Source organism: Diabrotica virgifera, chromosome 8 (assembly GCF_917563875.1).
Source record: "Diabrotica virgifera virgifera chromosome 8, PGI_DIABVI_V3a".
NCBI lineage: Eukaryota > Metazoa > Arthropoda > Insecta > Coleoptera > Chrysomelidae > Diabrotica > Diabrotica virgifera.
The window spans coordinates 32107191-32131891 of NC_065450.1; the positions used below are offsets into that span (position 1 = coordinate 32107191).

At 31.8% G+C, this 24701-nt stretch overlaps 2 protein-coding genes across 2 annotated transcripts in view; one reads left to right on the forward strand and one right to left on the reverse strand.

Annotated features, from left to right (window-relative positions):
- Positions 1-18473: 18473 nt before the first annotated feature.
- LOC114341439 (40S ribosomal protein S8) lies at positions 18474-23085 on the reverse strand. The gene is made up of 4 exons (XM_028292236.2): positions 22955-23085; positions 22232-22614; positions 21782-21911; positions 18474-18621 (listed from the first exon to the last, which is right to left on the reverse strand). Exons 1-4 carry the CDS (start codon positions 22956-22958, stop codon positions 18512-18514), a joined length of 627 nt encoding a protein of 208 aa, XP_028148037.1. The 5' UTR covers positions 22959-23085; the 3' UTR covers positions 18474-18511.
- A 195-nt stretch (positions 23086-23280) lies between these two features.
- Positions 23281-24701, forward strand: part of LOC114341438 (pre-mRNA 3'-end-processing factor FIP1) — a 29233-nt gene continuing 27812 nt past the window's right edge. Inside the window, exons 1-2 of the mRNA XM_028292235.2 lie at positions 23281-23467; positions 23520-23980. Of these exons, the coding sequence (XP_028148036.1) occupies positions 23318-23467; positions 23520-23980 (611 nt within the window). The 5' untranslated portion in view covers positions 23281-23317. The remainder of the gene's footprint in view (positions 23468-23519; positions 23981-24701) is intronic.

The window sequence follows — 24701 nt, forward strand, 5'->3', positions numbered from 1 at the left end:
TGACATTCTTGAACCGATTTGTCCAGATTTATCCAATGGCAAATTTTTATCTGACTCTTTTGGTGCATGTGGTCTTAATCAACGGAATCATATTCCTAATAAATGTGGGGTTTTTCTAGATTTACTTTACACATAATTTGAGTAGTGAGATTACTGAAGCAACGGATATACTATTTAACAGTAGTTTTCATCATGGACCTTATTGTGTAACAGTTCCTGATAGCTCTAATTCATCACTATCTTGCTCATATTAATTGGTCATATATGTATAATATCAAGGATATTAATTTGGCTATTCAATTCTTCTACAGCATTATCTATGAGTCTATTCATTTATTTGTACCACTGAAACTTTATAAAACATTAACTTTTCCAGTATGGTTTACAAGAGAATTAAAAGATTTGGTTTTTAAGAAAAAAATGCAGCACAAACAAACACTTTATCCTTTTGACTATCATAGATTTTGTGAACTACGCTTACAATGTAAAGCTCTGAGTGAGATTTGTTATAGAAACTATTTGATTAAAACTGAACAAATATTCAGAACGATCCTAGTTGTTTTTGGAAATACATATGTCAATAATTTACGTAAGTCTAATGGTTATCCCAATACAATGTTTTTAAATGATGAACGTAGTTCTGATGGTCAAACTGTTGTTCTGCTCTTTTAATTAAATGTTGCAAATTTACTTTAGCCTATCCCATTTTATATTTGTTTAACTTGTCTTTGGAAACAGAAAAATTTCCTGATTTTTGGAAGGATAGTTTTATTACACAAACTTTTAAATCAGGTGATAGGGAAAATATTAAAAACTACAGGGGTATATGCATACAATCAACATTACCTAAATTGTTGGATAAATTAGTGACTCGTCACTTAAATTGGGCATGTAAAAATGTAATTATACCACAACAGCATGGTTTTCAATCAAGTAAATCTACTGTTACAAATTTACTTTGTTATCACAGTTTTATATTAGAGGCTATTGAACAGGGATGACAAGTTGATTGTATTTACACAGACTTCTCTAAAGCCTTCGATAGAGTCAATCATGACCTACTCATATATAAGTTGAAGAATCTTGGTTTAGGGAATGGCATTGTGACCTGGGTCAGTAGCTTTCTTTATGGTCGTCAACAACGTGTTAAAATTGGCAGTTATATATCTAATGAAATTTAGGTTCATTCAGGAGTACCACAAGGCTCACATTGTGGACCATTATTATTTAACCTCTTTATCAATGATCTATCATCTGTAATTGAAAATGTAAACTTTCTACTCTTTGCTGATGACTTAAAATTATTTCACAGCATTGTAGAGAACTTATTGGATAGTAAAATTCTACAAAATGACTTGGATAAAGTATATGAATGGTCTATTTCCAATAATTTATTATTAAATATCAACAAATGTCATATTAGTTTCTCAAAAACTAACACTACAGATCTGTATGAATATAATATTGGCATAAATGTGTTGTCTAGAGTTGATGAGAGATCTATGAGTAATTTTTGATAAACAATTAAATTTTGTTTGTGAGAACATCTCTCTTTTCTTTACTACAATAGTATGGACTCACACATGCAACCCATTCATTATTTGAATTAAATTTTAAATCTCACCTGCGTATTCTATCATCTAATGCTAACAGATCTCTAGGTTTTGTAAAAAGGAATACAAAAGTTTTTCCTGTATCCGTTCTTCGAGTTTTATATTGTTCAATAGTTCGATCATCCCTAGAGTATGCTTCCATTATTTGGTCTCCTTATTATGAGGTTGACAAAGTCTTAATTGAGAATATTCAAGTACATTTTGCTCGATACGCTAGATTTAAATTGCAGATTCTCAATAATTTTAAAAACAATGATGTTCTTCAGCATTTGAATTTGTCACTTCTTGTAAATAGACGAATAAAACTAGAAATGCTTTTTATCTATAAACTAATTAACGGCTTTGTTAACTGTCCTGAATTACTATCGAAAATCCGAATACAACCAGTTACAACTTACGAAATCCTTCTTTATTCTAGATTAAGGGCCAGTTGTTCGAACGCTTATCAACAATGATCATTATCAAATATTTAATTCGGTTGCATCTAAAATAGCTCCAGAAAAAATTAATTTTTTAGTAGTTTAACTTAAATTAATTTTATAGTGGTTTTAATTATCATTGATAAGAAGTTTCAGTCCTATGGGTTAAACAACCTAGGCTTCTTTTCACGGTGTTTAACTTTTGTGTGAACAGTTTAAAATTTGGCCATGGTTAAACGTACCTAAATATTGACATTCAGCTCGCAGTTTTTGTGACAATTAAAACATTTAAATTTCATCGTGGGTAAAAACATTTACATATTGTAGAATAGTGATACAAAAGTGAAAATATTCTCCCCAGATGGGGGAGAATATAAAAAAGACGCCAGTGTGCGAACTAAATACTGCTGAAGTTATTAGTGATAGTAATCAAGACATGGATACAGGAACTATCACCACAAATTCTTCTGCTACAAGGGAGGTAAAACTTTTTAATATTAATTGTAATAGTTACGACTTTCAAAATTGTTGTGTTTATGTTGAGAAGACCAATGATCAGAATATTTCCCGTTTGCATCCAATGGTTGTTGCAGATATTTTACATCAAAAATTAAAGATTAATAATATTAAGCAAATTAAAAGTATAGGAAGAAACCGTGTTAAAGTAATCCTCAAATCTATTTTGGATGCAAACAATTTAGTCAATAATAGTCACTTAAAGGACGATAATTTAAAAGCGTACATTCCAAATCACCTCTTAGAAATCAAAGGACTGATACGCGATGTTGATACCAAATATAATATTGACTATTTGAAAAAATATATGAGCTCTAGTTCACCAATTATTGATATTAAAAGAATGCACAGGAAAGTAGAAAAGGATGGAAATACAGAATACGTCCCTAGACGTAATGTTATAATTACTTTTGAAGGCAATTGTTTGCCAAACTATGTTGTGATAAATTATGTATTTTTCCAAGTGGAAAAATTGTTGGGTAAAGTGACGCAATGTTATAAATGCCTCAAATATGGACATATTTCTAGACAGTGTAAAGGTACACAGGAATACTGTATACAATGTGGACAAATTAAAAATGGGCGCCGTCCAATTCACCTAAAACCTTGAACTTGTCAAACGTCACGCGCATGTCCTATACGCTCCAACTCGTATACAGTCACTTCATCGAGAGCCCCAACTCATATACTTGACATTTCACATACTCTGGTGAAATTATTCGTTTTAGCTTCGTTCATTTCACGCTTAATTCCTTAATCGGACTAGACCACTATTATTGACAGACAGATGACAGCCTAGCTTGGAAAACAAAAACAAATAATAAATAAATTTTTATTTTTAGTGTTTATTTATACATAATATTATTATTCATTCTACAACATAGAGAAATAAAAACAAGATTGTTTTTATTTCTTGTTTTCTTTCTTGTTTTTATTCCTTGTTTTATTTCCTGTTTTTATTCCTTGTTTTTATTTCTCTATGATTTTTGTAATAATCCAATATAATCCTAGGAAATAAAGGATAAATATGAAAGCAGCCTCTTTTAATAATTAGACTAGTTGATGATTGAAGTAAACAAAAGAAGCACAGCACCTAACCCGTTTTGCGATGCGTCTACTGAAACTACTGTCTCTAATTCAATATCATCGTTGATTGAAATATTGATATGGGTCAATCAACGATATCATAAAATTGTAATACAGGTTTATTAATTAGAACTTGTCTTAATTTTTCAAAAGAAATTTCATGTTCATTTTCCCAAATGAATTCATTTTTTTTAAGTAATTGACGTAGTGGATATTGGATATGTTATGTTTGAGAAATTACCAATAAATTTACTTACATAAGTCAGCACAGTGACGGTTTAAGGCATCATGGGGCCCTAGGTGACCATAAGAAGTATGCCCCTTTATATCGACCATTTACTTAAAACAAATTTACAGATATTTATGTTGTTTTGGGAAGTAGTTACTCCAAAAATAAATTACGACAATGTAAAAAAGATCATTTTTCTTTTTTTTACATTTCGCAACAACTGCTCATTAATATTCAATATATGCCAAAGAAAAAAAGGGATATTGTGTCGATATGTGATTTTGCCCTGGGAATGAGTGCCACCCCTTCGGGGGTAAAAAAACATACATTCAAACAAAATAATGGATAACTGATTAATTCTAAGTAACTTTTGTTCTATCGAATTTTTTCACTAAATTAATACTTTTTGAGTTATTTGCGAGTGAATATGTTCATTTTTCAACAAAAAAAAACACCTTTTTAGACAGTTTTCGCAAATAACTCCAAAATTAAGTATTTTATCGAAAAAGTATTCTTAGAAAAAATATAGCCTATACAAAATTTTAAAAAATGGTGTATGTATGAAGTATGTAGACCCAGTATAAGCAGAACTGGAGCTAATGAAAAGTAGATTCTTATTCGACAAATTCCAAATCAAATATTTCAACGTAAATTACCAAAAAATGAAGCACTTTTCGCTGAAAAATCATCATATTTTTTTTATAGTGTTAAAAAAAGTTTTATTTTTGTTTTTTTTTAATAAAGTTTCAAGTATCAAAATTAAGTAAGTAAAGCTTAAAATAATGTTGATTCCTTCTTTTGGCACAAAAATCTTGAAAATTTATGAAAATCTTGAAAAAACTTATAAGTATATTATGTATATGATCTATAAGTTTCACCGGTTCACAGTGCCTATATTTTAAACCATTGGGATTTAAAGTAAAACAAATTTTTTGAAATTTTGAAAAATAAAATGTATTTTTTTTCAAAATAACTTAAAAATTATTAGTGGTACCAAAAATCTTAAAGAGTAAAAAATATAGGTTTTGATTTTCTGAATATTTCAGATTTTTGCTTTTTTTTTAAGATAAAAATTATTGGTTAAGATATGACTGTTCAAAATTTGCATACCGGGTACAGAATTTTTCATTTATTAAAAATTAATAAATGAAAATAGTTTCTATCCTTGTGGGATCGGTACTCACCGGAGGGACCGCAAACGTTCGGATACAATTAGCGTCTGTTTGCAAGAACAATATGACGACTTTGCTAAGTAACAAGACATTTACTCAACACACACACACTAGGTAGCTGATTGAAAAAATCCACTGTACCATGCCAATGGCCATTAGTTGTCGAAGCATTAAGCTAAATAAAAAAAATTGCATACACTCGTGATTAGTGACTTGTTCAAGCCCTTTCTAGTACAGCCCTTTTATAAATAAGCACTTTATACCGATGAAACTTACAGAGCATATAAACAATACACAAGTAAAGTATAGCTTGCGAAGCGGTAAGGATTAATTTCTTTTGGGATGCTAATTAGGGGGTTATTTTCACCAGTTTTTTAACCCACAAAATGGGATCAACTTTATTCTGAGCGTATCTTGCTTACTTTTTATGATAGAAATTTTTTTAAAAAACAAGAATCATGCTTTTTTAAAACATTTAAACAAGTTATGATGAGTTTTCCATGAAAAGTGCTTCATTTTTTGATTATTTCACGTTGAAATATTTGATTTGGAATTTGACGAATAAGAACCCACTTTTCATTAGCTACAACTCTGCTTCTACTGGTTCTACAGACTGCACACATACACATTTGCTAAGAATATTTTTTCGATAAAATACTTACTTTTTGAGTTATTTGCGAAATACCGTCTAAAAACGTGTTATTTTTTGTTGAAAAATGAAGATATTCACTTGCAAATAACTCGAAATGTATTGACATGATGAAAAAACCAGGGTAGGCAAAAACCAAAGGATTTTTCAAAAAAAACCAAAATTATCAGGATTTTTTGTTTAAACCAGGTTTATTTGGTTTAAACCAGGTTTATTTGGTTTAAACCAGGTTTATTTGATACAAAGTATCATAAGTCTAAATACTTTAAAAATGAATAAATTATTGTATAAAATAATAGTAATAAACAATAAAAAAAAAATGATTAAGACAACTTTTATTTTTCAACATATTCAAAATAGCTAAGTTCGAAAGTAAAAAATAGAATTTATTTATTTTAATTTTCTTCATTTGCGGCAGCTGTATAAAAAAACTTTAAATAAAAACACCAGTTTGGAGGTTCAGTAAAAAAACCAGGTTTTTTTCTTAAAAAAAAACCAGTTGATTTAAACCATGGTTAAACCAAGGTTTTAAGCATGTTGGTTTAAACCTACCAACCCTGGAAAAACTGTATTGAACAAAAGTTGCTTAGAATTAGTCAGTTTATCCACTTCTGGGCGTATTTTGACAATATATTTTTTCACCCCCGAGAAGGGGTGGACTCATCCGTAGAGCAAAAACACACATTGGCACAATATCACTTTTTTATTTGACATGTTAGCTATGCTTGTACCAAATTTCATGTCAATCCAAGCTCTTGTTTCAAATCCAAAGTTTCTTTCAAATTCGGAGGTTTTGCAATATTTTACCGTGAGTGAATGGACTATAAGGCCCATCGGTGGGTAGAAATTGAAAAAAAAACGTAACATTTTAAATTTTTTTTTTAATTATTAAATATTAATTAATGCATTTGTGTGGGATGCGGGCCCCATCAAGTGCCCGGGCCCTAGGCGGCGGCATAGTCCGCCTAATGGTTAATCCGGCACTAAGTCAGCATACCTAACAGTCTCTGAACATCTTTTTTATTTTCTGGTCTACGAAGTTGAGTATTTTGGATTTATCTGGACTTATACCGTTGCCTGAAATTATATGACCCATATAACAAATTTGAGTTTTACCTAACTTACATTTTGACAAATTAAATTTAACATTGTTTTTCTTAGCAATTTTGAAAACTTCTTTGAGCTTGGCATCATGCTCTTCCTTGTCTTTTCCCCAAACAATTATATATCATCAATGTAGGCATCTATGTGTCGGCACCATCCATTTTGAAAATTTCCTTGAATTTACTATGAAACACTTCTAGAGCCGATATTAAGCCATAGGGCATTCTAAGAAATTTATATCTCCCGAAAGGAGTACCAAATGTGCAAAAATTATCTACTACTTTCTGCTGTTAATGGAATTTGATAAAACCCTTGTGTTGCGTGTCTAATGTAAGTACTGAAACAGTTGCATTGCGTAATTTACTCGTTATTTGATCTAAAGTTGGAATTTGACAATGTTCTCTTTTAACAACCTTATTGAGTTCAAAGGGATCTAAACAAATTCTGAAGTACTTTCTTACAAGTACCAAAGGATTCACCCATTCTGAAGGACCTACAACTTTTTCAATAATTTTTTGCTTTTCAAGATTGTTTAGACTTTCTTCTAAATTTTTAAGTAAAGGTAAAGCTACTTTTCTTGTTGGGTGTATAACTGGTTTTGCATTATTATCAATTTTTATAGCATACCTTTTATTAATGCATCCTATGCCTGAAAAAATATCTTTAAATTGTTCAATTAAAATATTATATTCTTCAAAATCATAACCTACACTCCCTACACTATTTACTTTAGATATTAAATTTAATTGAATACTAGAATTTAAGCCTAAAATTGCTTCAGTTTTAGAATTTACAATATAAAAGTCTAAATCATGTTCAACTTTATTTCTTTCACAGTGTAATGTGCATTTACCTATACCTACCACATTAAGATTATTTCCAGTGTAAGATTGTAGTTTTGTATTTGTTTTCATGATTACCCTGTTAGAAAATCCTTTCTAAAGTTTCAAAAATACCTACTCATTGGTAATACGGTAATACATTTGCCATTGCACCTGAATTTATTTTGAAAGTAATTTTATGTTTATTTATATTTAAATCTGCAAACCATGCTATATTTGTGAAATTATTTTCCCCTGCATTAACTTATAGTACATTGCCTATGAACAAATCATTACAACTACTTGTTATATTTGTGAAATTATTTTCCCCTGCATTAACTTCTAGTACATTGTCTACGAACAAATCATTACAACTATTTGTTACCTTTGGACTTTTAGTTACAGTATTTATTTCATTAACCTTTTTGTTTTGAAATTTTTTCTTTCTACATACTGTTGCAAAATGATTTGGTAATTTACAAAAATTACATACCTTACCAAAGGCTGGACAATTATTTATTCGATGCGACCTTTAACCAAATTTATTACAATTTTGTATATTCTGACTCCTTCTGATCTCCTCTGACCTCTTGATGTTTCTCCTTCCCACCACCTTGATAACGATTACCTGATTTGTTGTCTGCTTCCACTTCTATTACATTACTCGAGCTCCTACTCTCATCATTTCACTTCTGGCTCTGGATGACTCTTTACCTGGCAAAAGTTCGATTGCTTTCTCCAATGTAAGACCATCTTCTTGTAATAGTCTTTCTCGTATTTCATTGTTCTTAATGCCACATATAATCATTGTTACAATAAGACTATCTTGAAGCTTTTCCAATTTGCAATTACCTGCCCTTTTCTTCAACTCGGTTATGAAATTATTGGTTGGTTGTCCTGGGTCTTGTTTGTAAGTAAAGAATTTATACCTTTCATATGCAATATTTTCTTTTCCTTGGAAGTGTACTTCAAACTTTTCCAATCAACATTTTAACTTATTTTTTTCGTCCTCTGCCATATGTTATTGGTATATAACAATGATACAAACCAAAGACGTATGACGTAGATATATTAATATTATGCGACATGACTGAAGCTCGAAACAAATGACAATAGATGAAAAGCCATATAATACACGGATTATACAACATATGATAGGAGCTCGAAACAAATGACAGTCAATAAAAAGCCCTATTGTAACAATCTGAAGCCATTGTTGCTTCTTTTATTTTCTCCATGTACACCTATTGCTTTGCCTGTTTCCTCATTCTTTATGATTAGTCTAGCATTTAAATACCCTATTACTATGAATAATTGTTTACAATCACCATTACATACCATTAATTTTAAGAAAATGTTTTTCTGATGAATTTTCATTAAGATTTATTTGTATAAAGGATTCACCCCCATGTTATAAATATTACAATGGTATACATACCTATATTTTCAGGGTATAAAATTGCAATTGTATTTACATAAATCGCACTGTCTTTAGAATATGTATATTATAGTACCTATAATCTATTATAATTAAAAATATTTATTGTGATTATTTACAAATTTAGATACAATTTGATCTAGATTTATTAGATTGTAAAAATGAATTGAATGATTGTAACTTAATTGATTACTGTCCATTTCAGAAGTTTCCAAACTACTGGCAATCTCCACTGCTCCCTCCAAGTCTAGATTCCTGGTGCCTGGTGCCCAATAGTCTTGCTTGTATTCTTTTGGAACATAATCCAAAAACAAATCGGTTCCTTATGGCAGACTTTAGATGTGCTTGAAAATTGCAATTTATATAGAAATTATTGCACTGATTCTCCTTCTACTTGCCATCTGCATTTAAATCTGTAAGTTTCAGCAATTTCCAAAGGAACAGGATTGTAAAAATTGTTCATTTTTAACAACTTAGTCCTATATTTTATCTATCATCTGCTGGTTATACACATATTTTAGAAATATATACTCTACTTTTCCAAAAACTACTTTATATTTTATTTTTATGATCTATTTTTATTATATATCATTTTAATAGGTTAGGTAGGTACTTAAATCAAATCTTCTCTTTTTCTTCCCATTTGTAATACAAACTTATCCAACAAACATAAAAGTATAAAATACTGTTTATACTCTTATATTATATTTGTGGGATAATACATGTTCTATACTTTTTAATCGATATAATACATATAATAACGACATCATTAATTCAATTTCTAATTATATTATGTATAAATATTATTCTCAATATGTATGTGAGTTGGTGTGTATATGAATAGGGTTGTATCCAGTTGTATCCAACTTGGCGATTATGCGTTTTCGTGACTATTTCTGTGTTACCGACATTTCAGAGTTTAGGCGAATTGGGGGCGACCCATTAAAAATGACATACATACATGTGATGAAACAAAAAAGTATTGCATACACTGTAAAACTGATAAGCATATATCGATCTCTAAAAACTGTCCCTTTTTCGAACATCAAAAAAAAATAAAAAATATCATGATTGAACATAAAATCTCATATTTGGAGGCAAAAAATTTGAGTGACTCATCATTTTCTGGTCTTATTTCTAATAACAGATTTGAAATATTGTCAAATTCAGACAAAGAATTTCCAAAATTAACTAACTCCTCTGAAGTTAGTACATCTCCTTATTTCAAGCCATTGAGGCCTCACCTACAGAAACCCAAAAGTTTTAGCCAACCAAGCTGTAGTATATCAAGCACTGAGTATAGTGCAAATAAAAAAAGAAAAGTATCATCTCCAACTTCCGAAGATCCTACACCATATCTCATCCCTTTCAGATTTGGACCGTCTCAACCTTTACCTCCCTTAAATAAGGAAAGTTTTCCTAATACAGACAATGATAAAAATAAGTTAGTAGATTCCTTAGTACTTCTTTTCTCAAGTTTTATTCAAAATATTAATTGTTTAGAAGAGGCAAAATCACTTGACATGAATTTGTTAGCCAAAGGTATTAATAATGTTCTAGATAATATTTTAAAAAATAACTCATCTAATGACGAACAAATTTAAACTCAAAATAATACAATGGAATGCTCGATCAGCTGTTGCTAACAAAAACAGCCTTATTAACTTTTTAATAACCGAAGATATTGACATAGCTTTAATAAGTGAAACTTGGTTTAAACGGGATGTTGTATATATTTATAGAGGTTATAATGTGATACGCGAAGATCGCGATGACGGCTATTCTGGAGTTGCTATTTTAATTAAAACTGGTATTCCTTTTGAGCGCATAACAATTAAAAAAAATTATATTCAAGACTTGCTTGCTTGTGGTATTAAAATCAACTATAAACAAAGTTATTTAAGTTTACTCTCTGTATATAGGTGCCCAAAAACTAAAACCAAAACCGAAGATTGGGATAAGTTATTTTCTCAACTAAAACACCCTTGTATCATTGGAGGAGATATGAATGCACATAATTCTTTGTGGGGCTCATGTAAAAATGATAATATAGGCCATCAAATTGTGGAGACAATTCAGAATTTAGATTATGTAGTAATGAATAATGGACAACCAACTTGCCAAACGAGTCCAGGAAACTCAGATTCCATGATTGATGTCACGTTTTGCTCACCATCCCTTTTTGATAAAACTTCGTGGTCTGTAGATCTTGATACCTTGGGATCAAATCATTTCGTTATAAAGGTTGTGATCGATGTCTTGGGAACTAATGCTAATACCATTTATCCCAGTACTAAGTGGAACATTAAAAAAGCAAATTGGTCATTATACTCTCAGCTTGTTGATACCTTATTAAACGAAAAACCTCACACATCCTTAAATACCCAAGAAAAATATAATTTCCTTATTGACTGTATTAATGAAGCTTCTAAACAATCTATTTCTGAATATAAACCATTTAAATGCAAACGGACTCCCCCTCCGTGGTGGGATTCGGAATGTGATCAATCCGTTGCAGAAAGAAAGAAGGCATTAATAAACTATAAAAACAATTCTTCTCCTGAAAATTTTTGTAAATGCAAAGAAGTAAATGCTCGTGTCAAAAAATTCCTGAAATTAAAGGCCAAACAAAGTTGGGTTGCATGGTGTTCAAAATTAAATAAACAAACTCCATCTAGTCTTATTTGGAATCAAGCAAGAAAAATGAATAGGAAAAAAGTTAATTTTTCATTACCTCTAAGTAATTCATGGGTAGACGATTTTTTCGATAAAATAGCTCCACCTTACGTAAATAACCAGTTAGATGTTATTAATTCTAAAACGCTTCCATCTGATCAGAATCATTTTCTCCTTACACCTTTTTCGAGAACTGAATTAGAATTTGCCCTTGATAATCGCGTTAGTACCTCACCAGGATACGATGCAATCAAATATCCTATGATACAACATTTACCAGATAACGCAAAACAATTACTTTTAAATATATTTGACCAGATAATTATTGAAGGCAACAGCATAATAGATTTTAAGCGTATTATAGTCGTTCCTATTCCCAAACCGGGGAAAGACTCTAAATTAGCTGAAGCTTACCGACCGATATCATTATTATCATGTATATTGAAGACTCTCGAACGGATGGTTAAGATTAGGTTGGATTGGTGGCTAAGGGATCAAAATCCTTTACCCGCTAACCAACATGGTTTTAAAAAAGGTTATGGAACTTTAGATTCCTTAACAACTCTTGTTGTAGACATTCAGAACAGTTTTTCCAGGAACAGTTATGTGCCCGCTTTATTTTTAGACATCGAAGGTGCTTATGACTCTGTCTCTCTTTCAATTCTCCAAGAAAAAATGATTACATTTTTTAATATTCCATCACAGTTTGCTTCTAACATTGTAAACCTGTATAAAAATAGAATAATTTATTTAAAAAATAATCATACTCTTATAGGCCCTAGACTTAATAATAAAGGATTACCTCAGGGCTCCGTTTTGAGCCCTATTTTATTTAACATTTACACAGCAGATCTACACAACATCACTATTAACAATATTGCATTTAATGTTGTACAATATGCTGACGATTTCTGTTTGTACACAGAACACAAGAAATATCAGCAATCCATTGAAAACTTGAATAGTGTCTATGGTCTCCATAAAAAATGGTTTATTGAAAATGGCTTTGAATTATCATGCAGTAAATCACAAGTTTGTTTATTTACCAGACATAACTTTCCTAATATTAGCACAATCACCTTAGGTGGGCATAAATTTTCTTTTAAAAATAAAATTAAATATCTTGGAATGATACTCGACCAAAAATTGACCTGGAAGTTACATATTGACGACATGTTGAACAGGTGTAATAAGGGAATAAACTTTCTTAAATCAATTAATAGAACTTGGTGGGGATCGGATGTTGAAGTAAGTTTATTATTTTATAAAGCTTACATACGATCTATTTTCGATTACGGCAGTGTTTTGTATGGATCAGCAAGTAATGCACTACTAAACAAAATCAACGTTTTACAGAATTCAGCCTTACGAATATGTCTAGGAGCTATGAGATCCACTCCAGTACAAGCTTTATATTTGGAAGCCTTGGAACCTCCTTTAAATCTAAGACGAAGTTTTTTGTCCAAAAAATATTTAATGAAAGTATACTTAATTAACCCTCTTCTATACCAAAAAATAGTGACTTTAAGTTGCCATGATCTAACCAATAAATATTGGCAAAAAAAGAAATCTCCCTTACTGTGTGAAGCTTATAATCAAAATATAGTACTCTTAAAAAATATAGATAAAACGAACGACTTATTCAAAAACTACGCGTACTCTTCTTTCTTTTCTCCTACAGATATTATTGTACCAAATTATAGTGAAAACATATATTTAAATAAAAATATTCTTTTATCCATAACGAATAGTTACAATGAGTCAATAGCTCTATATACAGATGCGTCTAAATCTGCAGATGGAACTGGATGCACCTTTTTTATACCATCGGGATATATAGAAAAGAAATTCAAACTGAAACCGGAGACTTCGATTTATACAGCAGAGGCTATTGCAATATATGAAGCTTTACTATATGTAGCTGAATTTGATTTCGCCCATATTATAATTTTGTCTGACTCCTTAGCAGTATTGAAATCTCTTGGTAAATATGGACCCCCAAACATCCAAGACTGCCCATACATTTATAAAATTAAACATATTAAACAAAATCTTTTAACCAAAGGAATCAATGTACATTTTATCTGGATTAAAGCACACGCAGGATTTGAACATAATGAGTATGTCGACTTATTAGCCAAAGAAAGCGTTTCATCCGATACCAGTATTCTACATAAAATAACACTGACTGATAGTATAATCTCTTTCAAGTCAACACTGCATCGGGAGTGGAGCTACCAGTGGAAGGAATACTCTTTTGTGAATCAAAATAGATACTCGTTAATTCAGCCCGATATTCCCAAATTTCCTTGGTACAAGTCTTGTAGAGCTTCTAGAAAGTACATAACTTCTATTATTAGAGTACGATTCGGGCACGCATGTTATCCAAAGCATTTATTTAAAATACAGGTTTTGGATAATGATAAATGTGAGCATTGTGAAGAGGAAAGTGATTTAGATCATATATTTTTTGGTTGTTCTAAAAATACAATTTACTCATCTAAATTAATAAATGATTTATTAAAATGTAAAGTAGCAACTCCTTGGAATATACTATATTTATTATCACTTGGTTCTGTAGATGTATACAACTCTTTAATTAACTTTTTAAAAGACAGCAAATTATCATTATAATTCCCTTAAACATTTTTAATTAATACCTTTGGTAGTTAGTAGTTTTAGCTGTTAAGCTTAGTGTTACTTAATACCTTTTAGTTGTTATTTTTGTTTTAAACCTGTTTTGTATAACTTGATAACTTGTATTCCTTGTGTGTCTGGCAGTATGACGGTAAGTCTAAGCCAAAATAAAAAAAAAAAAAAAAAAAAATATTTAATTACTGTCACCAAAACTGTCAATGTCAACTTTGTTTGGGTTGCTGAAAACATAATTAATTACAATTATGAGATTTATTATTAATTATGTTAATAATTATTGTTATATTAATTGATTATAGTCTCAGAATTGTAATTAATTATGTTTTTAACAACCCAAACAAAGTTTACATTGACAGTAATTAATTATTTGATAATGATCATTGTTGATTAGCGTTCGAACAACCGGCCCTAAGTATCACCGTAATAATTATGGTAGAAATGATCCGATGACTAGAGTACTAGAGCTCTTAGGCACTTTCAACACATATACTGTTCATCCATTTTTTAGTTCAATTTATTCTTTTAGGCAATTGTTAAATTGTGTTGATCGTGTTTAGTTTGTTTATGGCGTTACATCATATTTTTAATATGTTTTTTATTGTATATGTTAGAATTTCGATTGTATATGTTAGAAACAAAACAGATTTCGGATTCGGAAATCAATAATTCTGAGTCCAAAATATCTCAACTTCAAAAACATCAGTTAACAAATACCAATGAGAGTGAAACTACTGAAGGTTGGACCATTGTCCAAAACAGAAAGAGAGCAGCCCCTAAAAATCGTAGACCGGCACCAATCAGAGGCACAGCTGCAAGTGTCACAACACTCAAGGTAGCTGAATCACCATCCCCCAAAACTTGGTTCTTTGTAACCGGCTTCCACCCCTCAGTGGACTCGGCAGCCGTTAAGGCTCATTTAATGGAGAATGGAATGAAAGCAGGGTTTATTTGCCAGAAAATGTACACTAAAAAGGATGATCAAAGAAGTTCCTTCAAGCTAGGAGTTCCCACAGATCAGGCAAATGAAATTGTTGATACGTCCCTTTGGCCAATTGGGATCTCAGTCAACCATTTTATGAATATCCAGAGCCACCAGGGACAAAAGATGAAGATATAAACTCAAGTGAATCTCCAATACCTCTTAGTATTTTTCATCTCAATATGCAGTCACTGAGAAATAAGATTGGTCTCTTGGAGGCATGCATCAAGGACAAGAATGTTGACATTCTATGCCTTACAGAACACTGGCTGGCAGACGAGGAAATCCAAACAGTCCATATTGAGGGCTACAGATTGGCCAACTACACGGCAAGGTCACAAAATAGAGGAGGGGGTTCTGCGATCTTCGTCAAAAATACTATATGTTTTAATGTTGTTAATAATGACTTTTATAATTGATTTTTCTATAGAATATTGTTGTATATGTCTAAAAGATTTTAACTTGTTAGTTTTAGCAGTATACCATAGCCCCTCTGGCCCGTTTGACATTTTTTTGGGCTCTCTTGAAGGAGTTCTAGGCACATTAAGCCCAAATAAACAAGTCCTTGTTGCTGGGGACTTCAATGTGGACTTTCTTGTTGACAATGCAAGTGCCCGTAAACTTCAAGGCGTTCTTGAAGGTTTTCACCTAGTCAAGACTATAAATGAATCGACAAGGGGTAATAAGTGTCTTGATAACATTTTCATGGATCCTGGATTGCCCCTGTACTCTGCTAAGGTTTTTGAGGCTGGTTTTTCAGATCACAAAGGCCAGATTGTCAAATTTGAGATTCAAAAAAAGGTTACAGGTTTTACTGAGACAACTATGCTTATTAGGCCTATTAACTGAAAAAGGTAAGAACATATTTTTCAACAAAGTATCGGAAGTAAACTGGGATTTTATCTATGAAGATAACACTGATGTTGAATTAAAATTCTGTCGCTTTATGAATATTCTTGAAAGTTGTTTTTTAGAATCTTTTTCACAAAAAAAATATAGAGTAAGATCAGACCAATCTGAAAAAATCACATGGTTTACAAATGACCTACAGGCAATGCGGGAACATCTAAAATTTTTAGAAGAATTTTATAGGCAACATAAAAATGATAATAACCATCATATACTTAAACAATTCAGAAATCAATATAAAAATGAAATTAAGAAAGCCAAAGCGAGGTCAAATGACCAAATATTAAATTCAAAAAATCCACAGAAAACCATGTGGAACATGATAAACAAATATCGAGGAAAATCAGGGTCTTCATTAGAAGATCACAAGATCACGCCAAACCAGTTCAATGATTATTTTTCCCAAATTGCCACTAATATAGTTAAAGACATTCCAAAATTAAATATTGACTTTATTAATAAAATTAATTATGTCAATCATACAAACACCTTTTCATTTCTTGAAATTACCTTTAATCAAACGAGGGATATAATAAACAGCTTAAAGAATAAAAATAGCCATGATATATATGGATTTAATGTTAACCTTATTAAAATGATTAAAAATATTATTATAAGCCCACTCACTAAACTAATAAATCTATGCTTTAAAGAAAATAAAGGGGACGTTAAGAATCCAGAAAACTATAGACCTGTTTCGCTGCTTCCAATAATCTCTAAAATTGTTGAAAAAGCTATGGCAGTACAAATAACCACATTTTTTGAAAATAATAACTATTTCTCAGACTCTCAGTTCGGTTTTAGAAAGGACAAATCCACAGTACTTGGCATACTGGACTTGGTCTCACATATTGTAGACTCCTTTCATAGGTTGCAGTTTAATACTGTTCTGTTTTGTGACTTGAGCAAGGCATTTGACTGTGTAGATCATGGAATGCTCTTGCAAAAACTCAAAAAATACAACTTCTGTCCTTACAGTGTAAAACTAGTTCAATCTTACTTAGAAAACAGAACACAGGTTGTGAGGGTCTCTGGGGTGTTATCAGGAAAGAGTGTTGTTAATATTGGGGTTCCCCAGGGCTCTGTTCTGGGACCCATTCTAATTTATATTAATGACCTTATGAGCATTAACACAAATGCAAAGTACACACTCTTCGCCGATGACACCACAGTGTCTTTTACAACTGATACACTTGGGGAGTCGCTTGAGGGTTCTATGTCTGCACAGTCAGTGACCAATGAATGGTTTTGCGTAAACCGATTACTGCTCAATGCAGCAAAAACCAACAGAGTTGTTTTTTCTCTCAGAGACACACAGAATGTAAATGATGGTATGAGCAGTGTCAGATTTCTGGGAGTATTATTAGATCCCAAGCTTCAATGGGGTGAACATATCAACAGTCTAAGTAAAAAGCTAGCAAAAAATCTGTTTGTACCCAGGAATCTGGCATCTAATGTTTCACATAAAGTCTTAATAACAGCGTACCATGCAATTTTTCAGTCTCATCTAGCCTATGCCATTTTAGTCTGGGGTCATTCAACAGAAATGTTGACAGTCTTTGGTTGGCAGCGTAAGGCAGTTAGAGTTCTTGCTGGTCTTTGGTATAGGGATGATTGTAGGCAAGCATATAGGTCCCTAAGAATTCTCACCGTTCCATCTCTATATATACTTGAGAACCTAATGTTTATCAAGAGGGGAGGGGCGCACTTTGAAACCCATGAGAACATACACCAACATGACACCTGATATAAACACCATCTCGTGCCAGCCTGCTGGAGATTGAGGAGGTGTCAAACTGGGCTATTAAATTTTTCAACAAACTTCCAGATAGTTTAAAGTGTCTTCCATTAAATCAATTTAAGAGTACAATTAAAGATATTTTGTTAGAAAATGTTTTTTATAGTAATGAGGAATTTCTTGCATTTAAGTTTTAGGATTTTATGACTTTAAGCAATGTCCATTGTTAATGTAATCAAATTTAACGTTAGTATTTAATGTTATTAATACTCTTAGTCGTATTGTGCATCTTTTTAATTTGTATTGCGTCCAAATCTTTGTGTAATTTTATTTGACATGTGTTATTGACATGAATAAACGAATCTGAATTTAACTATGTCAACTATTTTATAATTTATTGTATTACTTTTTTTGAACAATGGTGAAACCGTTAATAAATAAATAAAGATAGATAAATCAAAAACAAGTATTAGTGTTAACTTTTATTGTTTACACCTATAAAAACATTTATTTAGCTTTCTTAGACTTAATCTTACGAATGTAGAATTCCAGTTCTTTACCCTCTAAGACGTAACCATCAGCTCTACCACATTGTCCTGGCCTTGACGCTAAGCAAGCTGTAAAGAGAGGTTTATTTTAGCAAAAGAAAAAGTTTTCAAAATGTTTATTAATTTAGAGTAAAAATCAGAGTAACTATGACAAGCAAGTCATTGCTCACAAGGATCAATTCAAAACGAATGAATCCTTTAGACGTGAGCTCGCTAAAGTTTATCATCATGAAAATTTAAACCAAAACTAATAATTGGTGGTTACCTCTCACCAAAGCATCACATGCCCTCATTCGAGTAAGAATGAATTACATCCACATGTTGTGTCTAAATTCTAACTCTAAATCCATTGACATGTCACATTATTTTCAATGTTAAATATTAACAATGTTGCTTTTTCTCATGAGGATCTTTCAGTGCGTCAGTTTTTCGATTTCTTTCTAACACATTAAAATGCACAGAAAAAACGCATGTCAGTGATTACATTTCGTCGGTGACATTTATAACATTTATTCTAGTTGTCAATAGATGGCGCTATAATCGAAAATAAAATAATTTGCGAATTATATAATATATCTACGAATATAATCTGAACAATTTAAAAGACTATACAAATCAAAGAAAATACCATTTTAAAAATGCAATAAGCACAATTGATTTTTGGTTTTATGCCAAATTGCAAATAAAATTTGACAACTGTCAGATTTAACTAAATTGTCATATCACTAAAATGTATATTATCACGGACTTACCTTTTTTTCTATCATTTGTGACGCACTGAAAAATGCTCATGAAAATGACCATACATAGGCTACAACAATGTAGGATTAATAGGACTTAGACCTTTAAAGTTTCTTAAAAATAAATACGTACATACTTAATATGTAGTGCTTATAAAGGTTAACCATAAACTTACTTCGGTTTTCTCGTAGTCAACGTGAGTCAAAAAATATTGTTCACACTCTTGGGAGAACGTTTTGCGACTCAAAATCAGCGACAGTGAAAGCTTTGAATTACTAGTTAGGCTAACTTTCAAATAATCCGAACTTTTCGGAATCCGAACAGGTTGTCCCACCAATTAGTTCGGATTTTCGGGGTTCTACTGTATATCCAAAGTTTAAAGGTACTTTACTAAATGATAAATTATGATTAAATCCGAAATATCTTGCAACAAATAGTACATCCAGATCTGAATCCTAAAAGATACAGACCATGTATTCAACCGTCAGAAACAAGATGATATGACGGATATGAACATTTTCCACTGTTTAACAAAATTGATAGTCTTAGATCATGCTGGCTTGAAAACTGTGGCAGCAGAACTAAAATAAGATGCGAAAAGTGTGATGTATATCTGTTTGTTGTGAGTGAAATCATGTTTCAAAGATTATCATAAGAACAATCACTTAAAATGTTTACTTACATGTAAAAATCATAAATAAACATTAATACCACTTTTAATATTTGAGTTTTGTTGAAATTAACTACTGCTTCTTGAATAAGTTACGATCATTCATATTCTATTAGCCCAGAACGCACAATCGTGGAATAGCTGTACACACACCCAAACTTATATGGAATCACCATGTATTTCAAAGTAATATTTATTTCTTTTGAGAAAACTTATTATTGTTGCGAAGATTAAAGGTTTTTATTGAAAATAAACAAATATATAAGACAATCGGATAGTACAGCACGGTACAGTATGGATTATTTGCTTGAGTTGCAAGTTGAACGAAAATAAATAAACTAACTTTTGCGTCCAAAAACGAAAATATGCCTCATGTGGGGTTATAAAACTTACAAGGAAAGATTATTGGTAATGTGGAGAAAGTAATGTTCTCAGATGGACATAGCTGCAGAGCTGGGCGTAATACAAGGCGTTCTGTCCAAAACATATTCTAGGTAAGAGGAACTAGGAAAGCTCAAAAATAAAGCAAGGGAAAGTCGCCAAAAGTAATAACGGCTCTCCACGATCATTTAATTGTCCAATCAGCTGGAAGACACCCAACCATTTCTCACCTGCAGCTCCAAAGGCAGCTTTTGGAAGCTACAGGTGTAACTGTTTCAGTTGAAACGATAAGAAGAAGAGATCGTACCAAGAAGTATACAACAGGAGACAGTTATGGGTTCCCGAGTTATCCAGGCAGCACAAGGTTGATCGCCTAAATTGGTGCCTTCACCACCAAAATTGGAACATTGGGAATTGACAAAATGTGCTATTTTCAAAAACAGTCAGGATTTAATGTAATCAGATGACCCACGAAATCGTGTACTTAGAGGTCAAGGAAGACATGCAAGAACGAAAACTGTCAGACCTGTTCACAAATATACAAGGGGAAGTGTAATGTTCTGGAGAGGAATTGTGATCTGTAAAAAAAACTCCTTTAATTTTCATCCAATCATAACTGCTCACAGGTATGATGATAACCTGTAGTCAGGCTCTGAAGAGGTGCAACCGGGCAACGGGAGAAAACTTAATTTTACTGCATGATAATGGACCTCTACATACCATTAGAGTGACTACAGACATCATTGAAGCAGAAGGTTTCCCTTGTTTTATATTGGAGTGACCTGCTTGCTCACCCGAGCTTAATCCTATAGAGTATTTATGGGATATGCTTAAAAGAAAAATTAGAGCTTGCTGGCATAATCCACAAAACGCTGCACGGCTAGTACAAGCTGCTTTTAAAGGATGGAGCAACCTACCACAACAAAATGTTGATAATTTGATTAGGAGTGTGCCCACACAAACTGAAGCTTGCATAAGGACCAGAGGTGACAACACACTACCACAAAATACAAAAAAAATACATAAAGACAAGTTAAACATTATTCGTTTTACATTGAAATTTTGTATGCTATTGACTTTTGATGTTCTTTAGTCTTTATGTAACATATAACAAGAAAAAATTATAATGTTCACAAAATAAAATCTTGGACCTGAAAGTGATATTAAGGACACATTTAAATTCTTTGAATCATATATTATGATTCATGACATAGTGACGTCACTAAGAGTACAAAATGTGTTTTGGCTTTACAAAAGATATTATAATTAAGGTTTTATGATCGGTAAAATTTGTTATTAGCAGGGCTAAAATCGACATTTTTGTACATTTTCATGATACAAAAAGAGGAAAAAATGATGATGCAAAGGATTATATGATGGAAATAGGATTTTCTGATGAAAATCCTCAACAAAAAGCTATTAAATATTATTGCTTACCTAATAACCTTCCAGTTGAGAATTGTTCTTCTAATGCAGGTTCTACTTTAGCTGTTTTTTGCCTAGTTTCATATTTTTTCTGTACTTTTTTGCTACGTTTCTTATTGAACATTTCTTCATCTTCCGCTGTCTAAAAAGTAAAATAAAAAAGTAAAGGTCCAAAAACACAAATATCCGATTTTACATATTTTTCAAAGTATGTATCAGTAAATGTATATAATACGTTTTAATCATGAGTTTCAGATGACACGCATGAATGTAAGCATCATGTGGAACAAAAACATTGTATTTCTAGTTTTAGTGAACCTTACCACATTTTTAAAAAGTAGAAATACATAGAATGATGACTAAATATCTCAAGACTATAAAAGAGATGTAGTTTGACAAAACCATGTGGTAGCCCCAAATTAATATCCCAAAACCCTGTAAAAAGTCTCATGTGCTACTTACCAATTTTGCCCCCTTCTTGCGTCCTAAAGGTAAAATATAGTGGCTTTCGTACCATTGTCTGAAAGGGGTTGCGTCAATAACAACGATGGCATTCTTTACCAATGTTTTGGTACGTACCAATTCGTTATTACTGGCATTGTAAACGACATCAATAATACGTGTTTTACGAGCAGTACCTTCGCTGCCCCATGCGAAATTTCCTTTTTCAATCCTCAATGCACGGTACTTCAAGTTACCTCCTCGTGTACGGACATAGTGAATTCTACGTGCTCCAAGTTTGGTATTTGCGGCTGGACGTCCTAATTCGAACTTCCTCTTCTTACGGAGAGGCTTCCTCTTGCCTCCTGTGGACCTTCGTTTATGCCAATGGTCTCTACTAATACCTAAAATTTGTACAAGTTATAATACCCAATTTTCGACAAAAATCATAAATGCATATTGCTGCGTAATATCAGATCGCTGTGGGATGTTTTTTGTCGTCAGCACAACACATCGGACAATTTTATAAATAAAGAGTTCATCATTGAAGTATGTTTTCATAACTTCAAAAATCTTGGTTATGTTTTTCTAAATTTAATTTCTCAATGAAGAATTTAAAAAATAATTACTCTATTAGCTAGATTATATTAAAAAGACTTTTAAAAACAATATTTGCAATAAAAAAACTTACTACTCACGACGATGACCACAGATTAAACTAAAAATATTTTTCACTCTACTTACCCATTCTGAACGAATAAACTAAAAGACTAGAAGGAAGTTATCAACAGAGAACGTCATATTTTGAAAGAGTTTCCGACACTTTACAGTATCGCCAACTGTTAAATTTCGTCATAATAATCACTAAAGAAATATAAATTTTTAGAAAATTAATGGTCGCAATTTTAGATTACTATTATTTAAGACTACAAAATATAAAATAATGCTATTATTTAATATAAAACTATATCATAAACAAATATTATTGAAATAGGTAAAGTGCAAAAAATTAGGGACATTTAGGCTTAAATTGGTGTTCTTGATAAAAACATCAACGTCAAAATGCACTTTTGACACTTTGACTTGACACAAAATCAAATTGTAAAAATGGCCGATGATTTAGAAGATGATCAATGGTTATATGGTGAAACTGCAGAATTAAATAATGGGGAAGCTGCGAATACAGATTCCCGCGAATCAGAAGAGAACATAGAGTCTGAAGCACCACAAGAAGAGGAACCTGCACCGGAAGAAAATGTAAATATGTTACCTGTTTTCTTTACAGAATATAACCTAAAATTTCTTTTAGGCCCAACAAGAAGATGCTCCGCCGGTGGTTGATAGCGAAGAAAGGGACAAGCAGAATGATGAAACTAAAGATAGTATGGAAGATGGAGAAGTACAACAAAATGGAGATGATAGTGAAAAGGAGGATCTCGATGATGATAGCGATGACGATGTTAATGTAGTCATTGGTGATATAAAGACGACTACTCCTGCTTCATATACAGCTTTAAATATAAAAAGAGGAGGTTTACTTAGTGCTGTCGGTGATAAGAACAAACAAATTCAGCAACAGCAGCAGCCTGGAAAGTTTACTGTGGAGGAATTTGACCAAGCTGGGTCTATAAATGGAGTACTAGCATCTGAATTTAATTTGGATAGTTTAGAGGATAAACCATGGAAGAAGCCTGGTGCTGATATCACTGATTATTTTAATTACGGCTTCAATGAAGATACATGGAGAGCTTACTGTGAAAGGCAAAAAAGGTTTGTGTATCTAACTGATTCCTATGGTAATTTCTTTGAATTTTTAGTATTCTTGAAGGATGTTATTCTTTAAAAACCTAACATTTTTATCCTTAAAAACCTTATCCTTTTATCCTTTAAAAACCTAACCTAACTTTTATATTTACAATGTCCCTGAGTACACACTTTTCAAATCTCTGCATTATTCCATTGTTGAGAAAACTGCTTGAATATTAGACATATGCTCTGTAGATTTATAAGAACTTCCTACCTAGTATTTGTCTTAAAAGAATGATGAGGATGACCCCATGGGCGAGAAAAGTGTGACATCGTCCTAATCCCAAAATGATTACAGTGCACAGATTATATGGACTCCCACCATCTTCCCACCTAATATGCTCATATATCTGTGTCACAATTACCCGTTTTAAGGTAGCAGTGTGCAGTCTAGATATTATAATATGTCTTTGGGCACAAGAATGCATAATTTAGGTTATGTTACTTCTGCTTTATTATGATGGAAATCCACTTTTCTCTTTGTTTTAATTTATGCTGAGAAGTTGGAAACAAATAGTACTTAAATTGACAATTTTTTGTTGTATTTTTACAATTTATAACACAACACAAATCTAAGAAAGTTGCAAGATTTCTCCACTACTCACGCACAATAGTTTCTCGTATCCCCTCCAAGTACTCGCATAGGGAGTACAATACTGTAGGTTGTATCACCATGCTATATAAC

Bases quoted from the DNA above. Each gene is read 5' to 3' on its own strand.
- LOC114341439 (XM_028292236.2), bottom strand. The intron at 21,912-22,231 runs GTAAGTAGCACA...TTTACTTTTTAG, and splicing joins GCAAGAAGGGGGCAAAATTG to ACAGCGGAAGATGAAGAAAT. The intron at 18,622-21,781 runs GTAAGCAATAAT...CTCTCTTTACAG, and splicing joins CTCAACTGGAAGGTTATTAG to CTTGCTTAGCGTCAAGGCCA.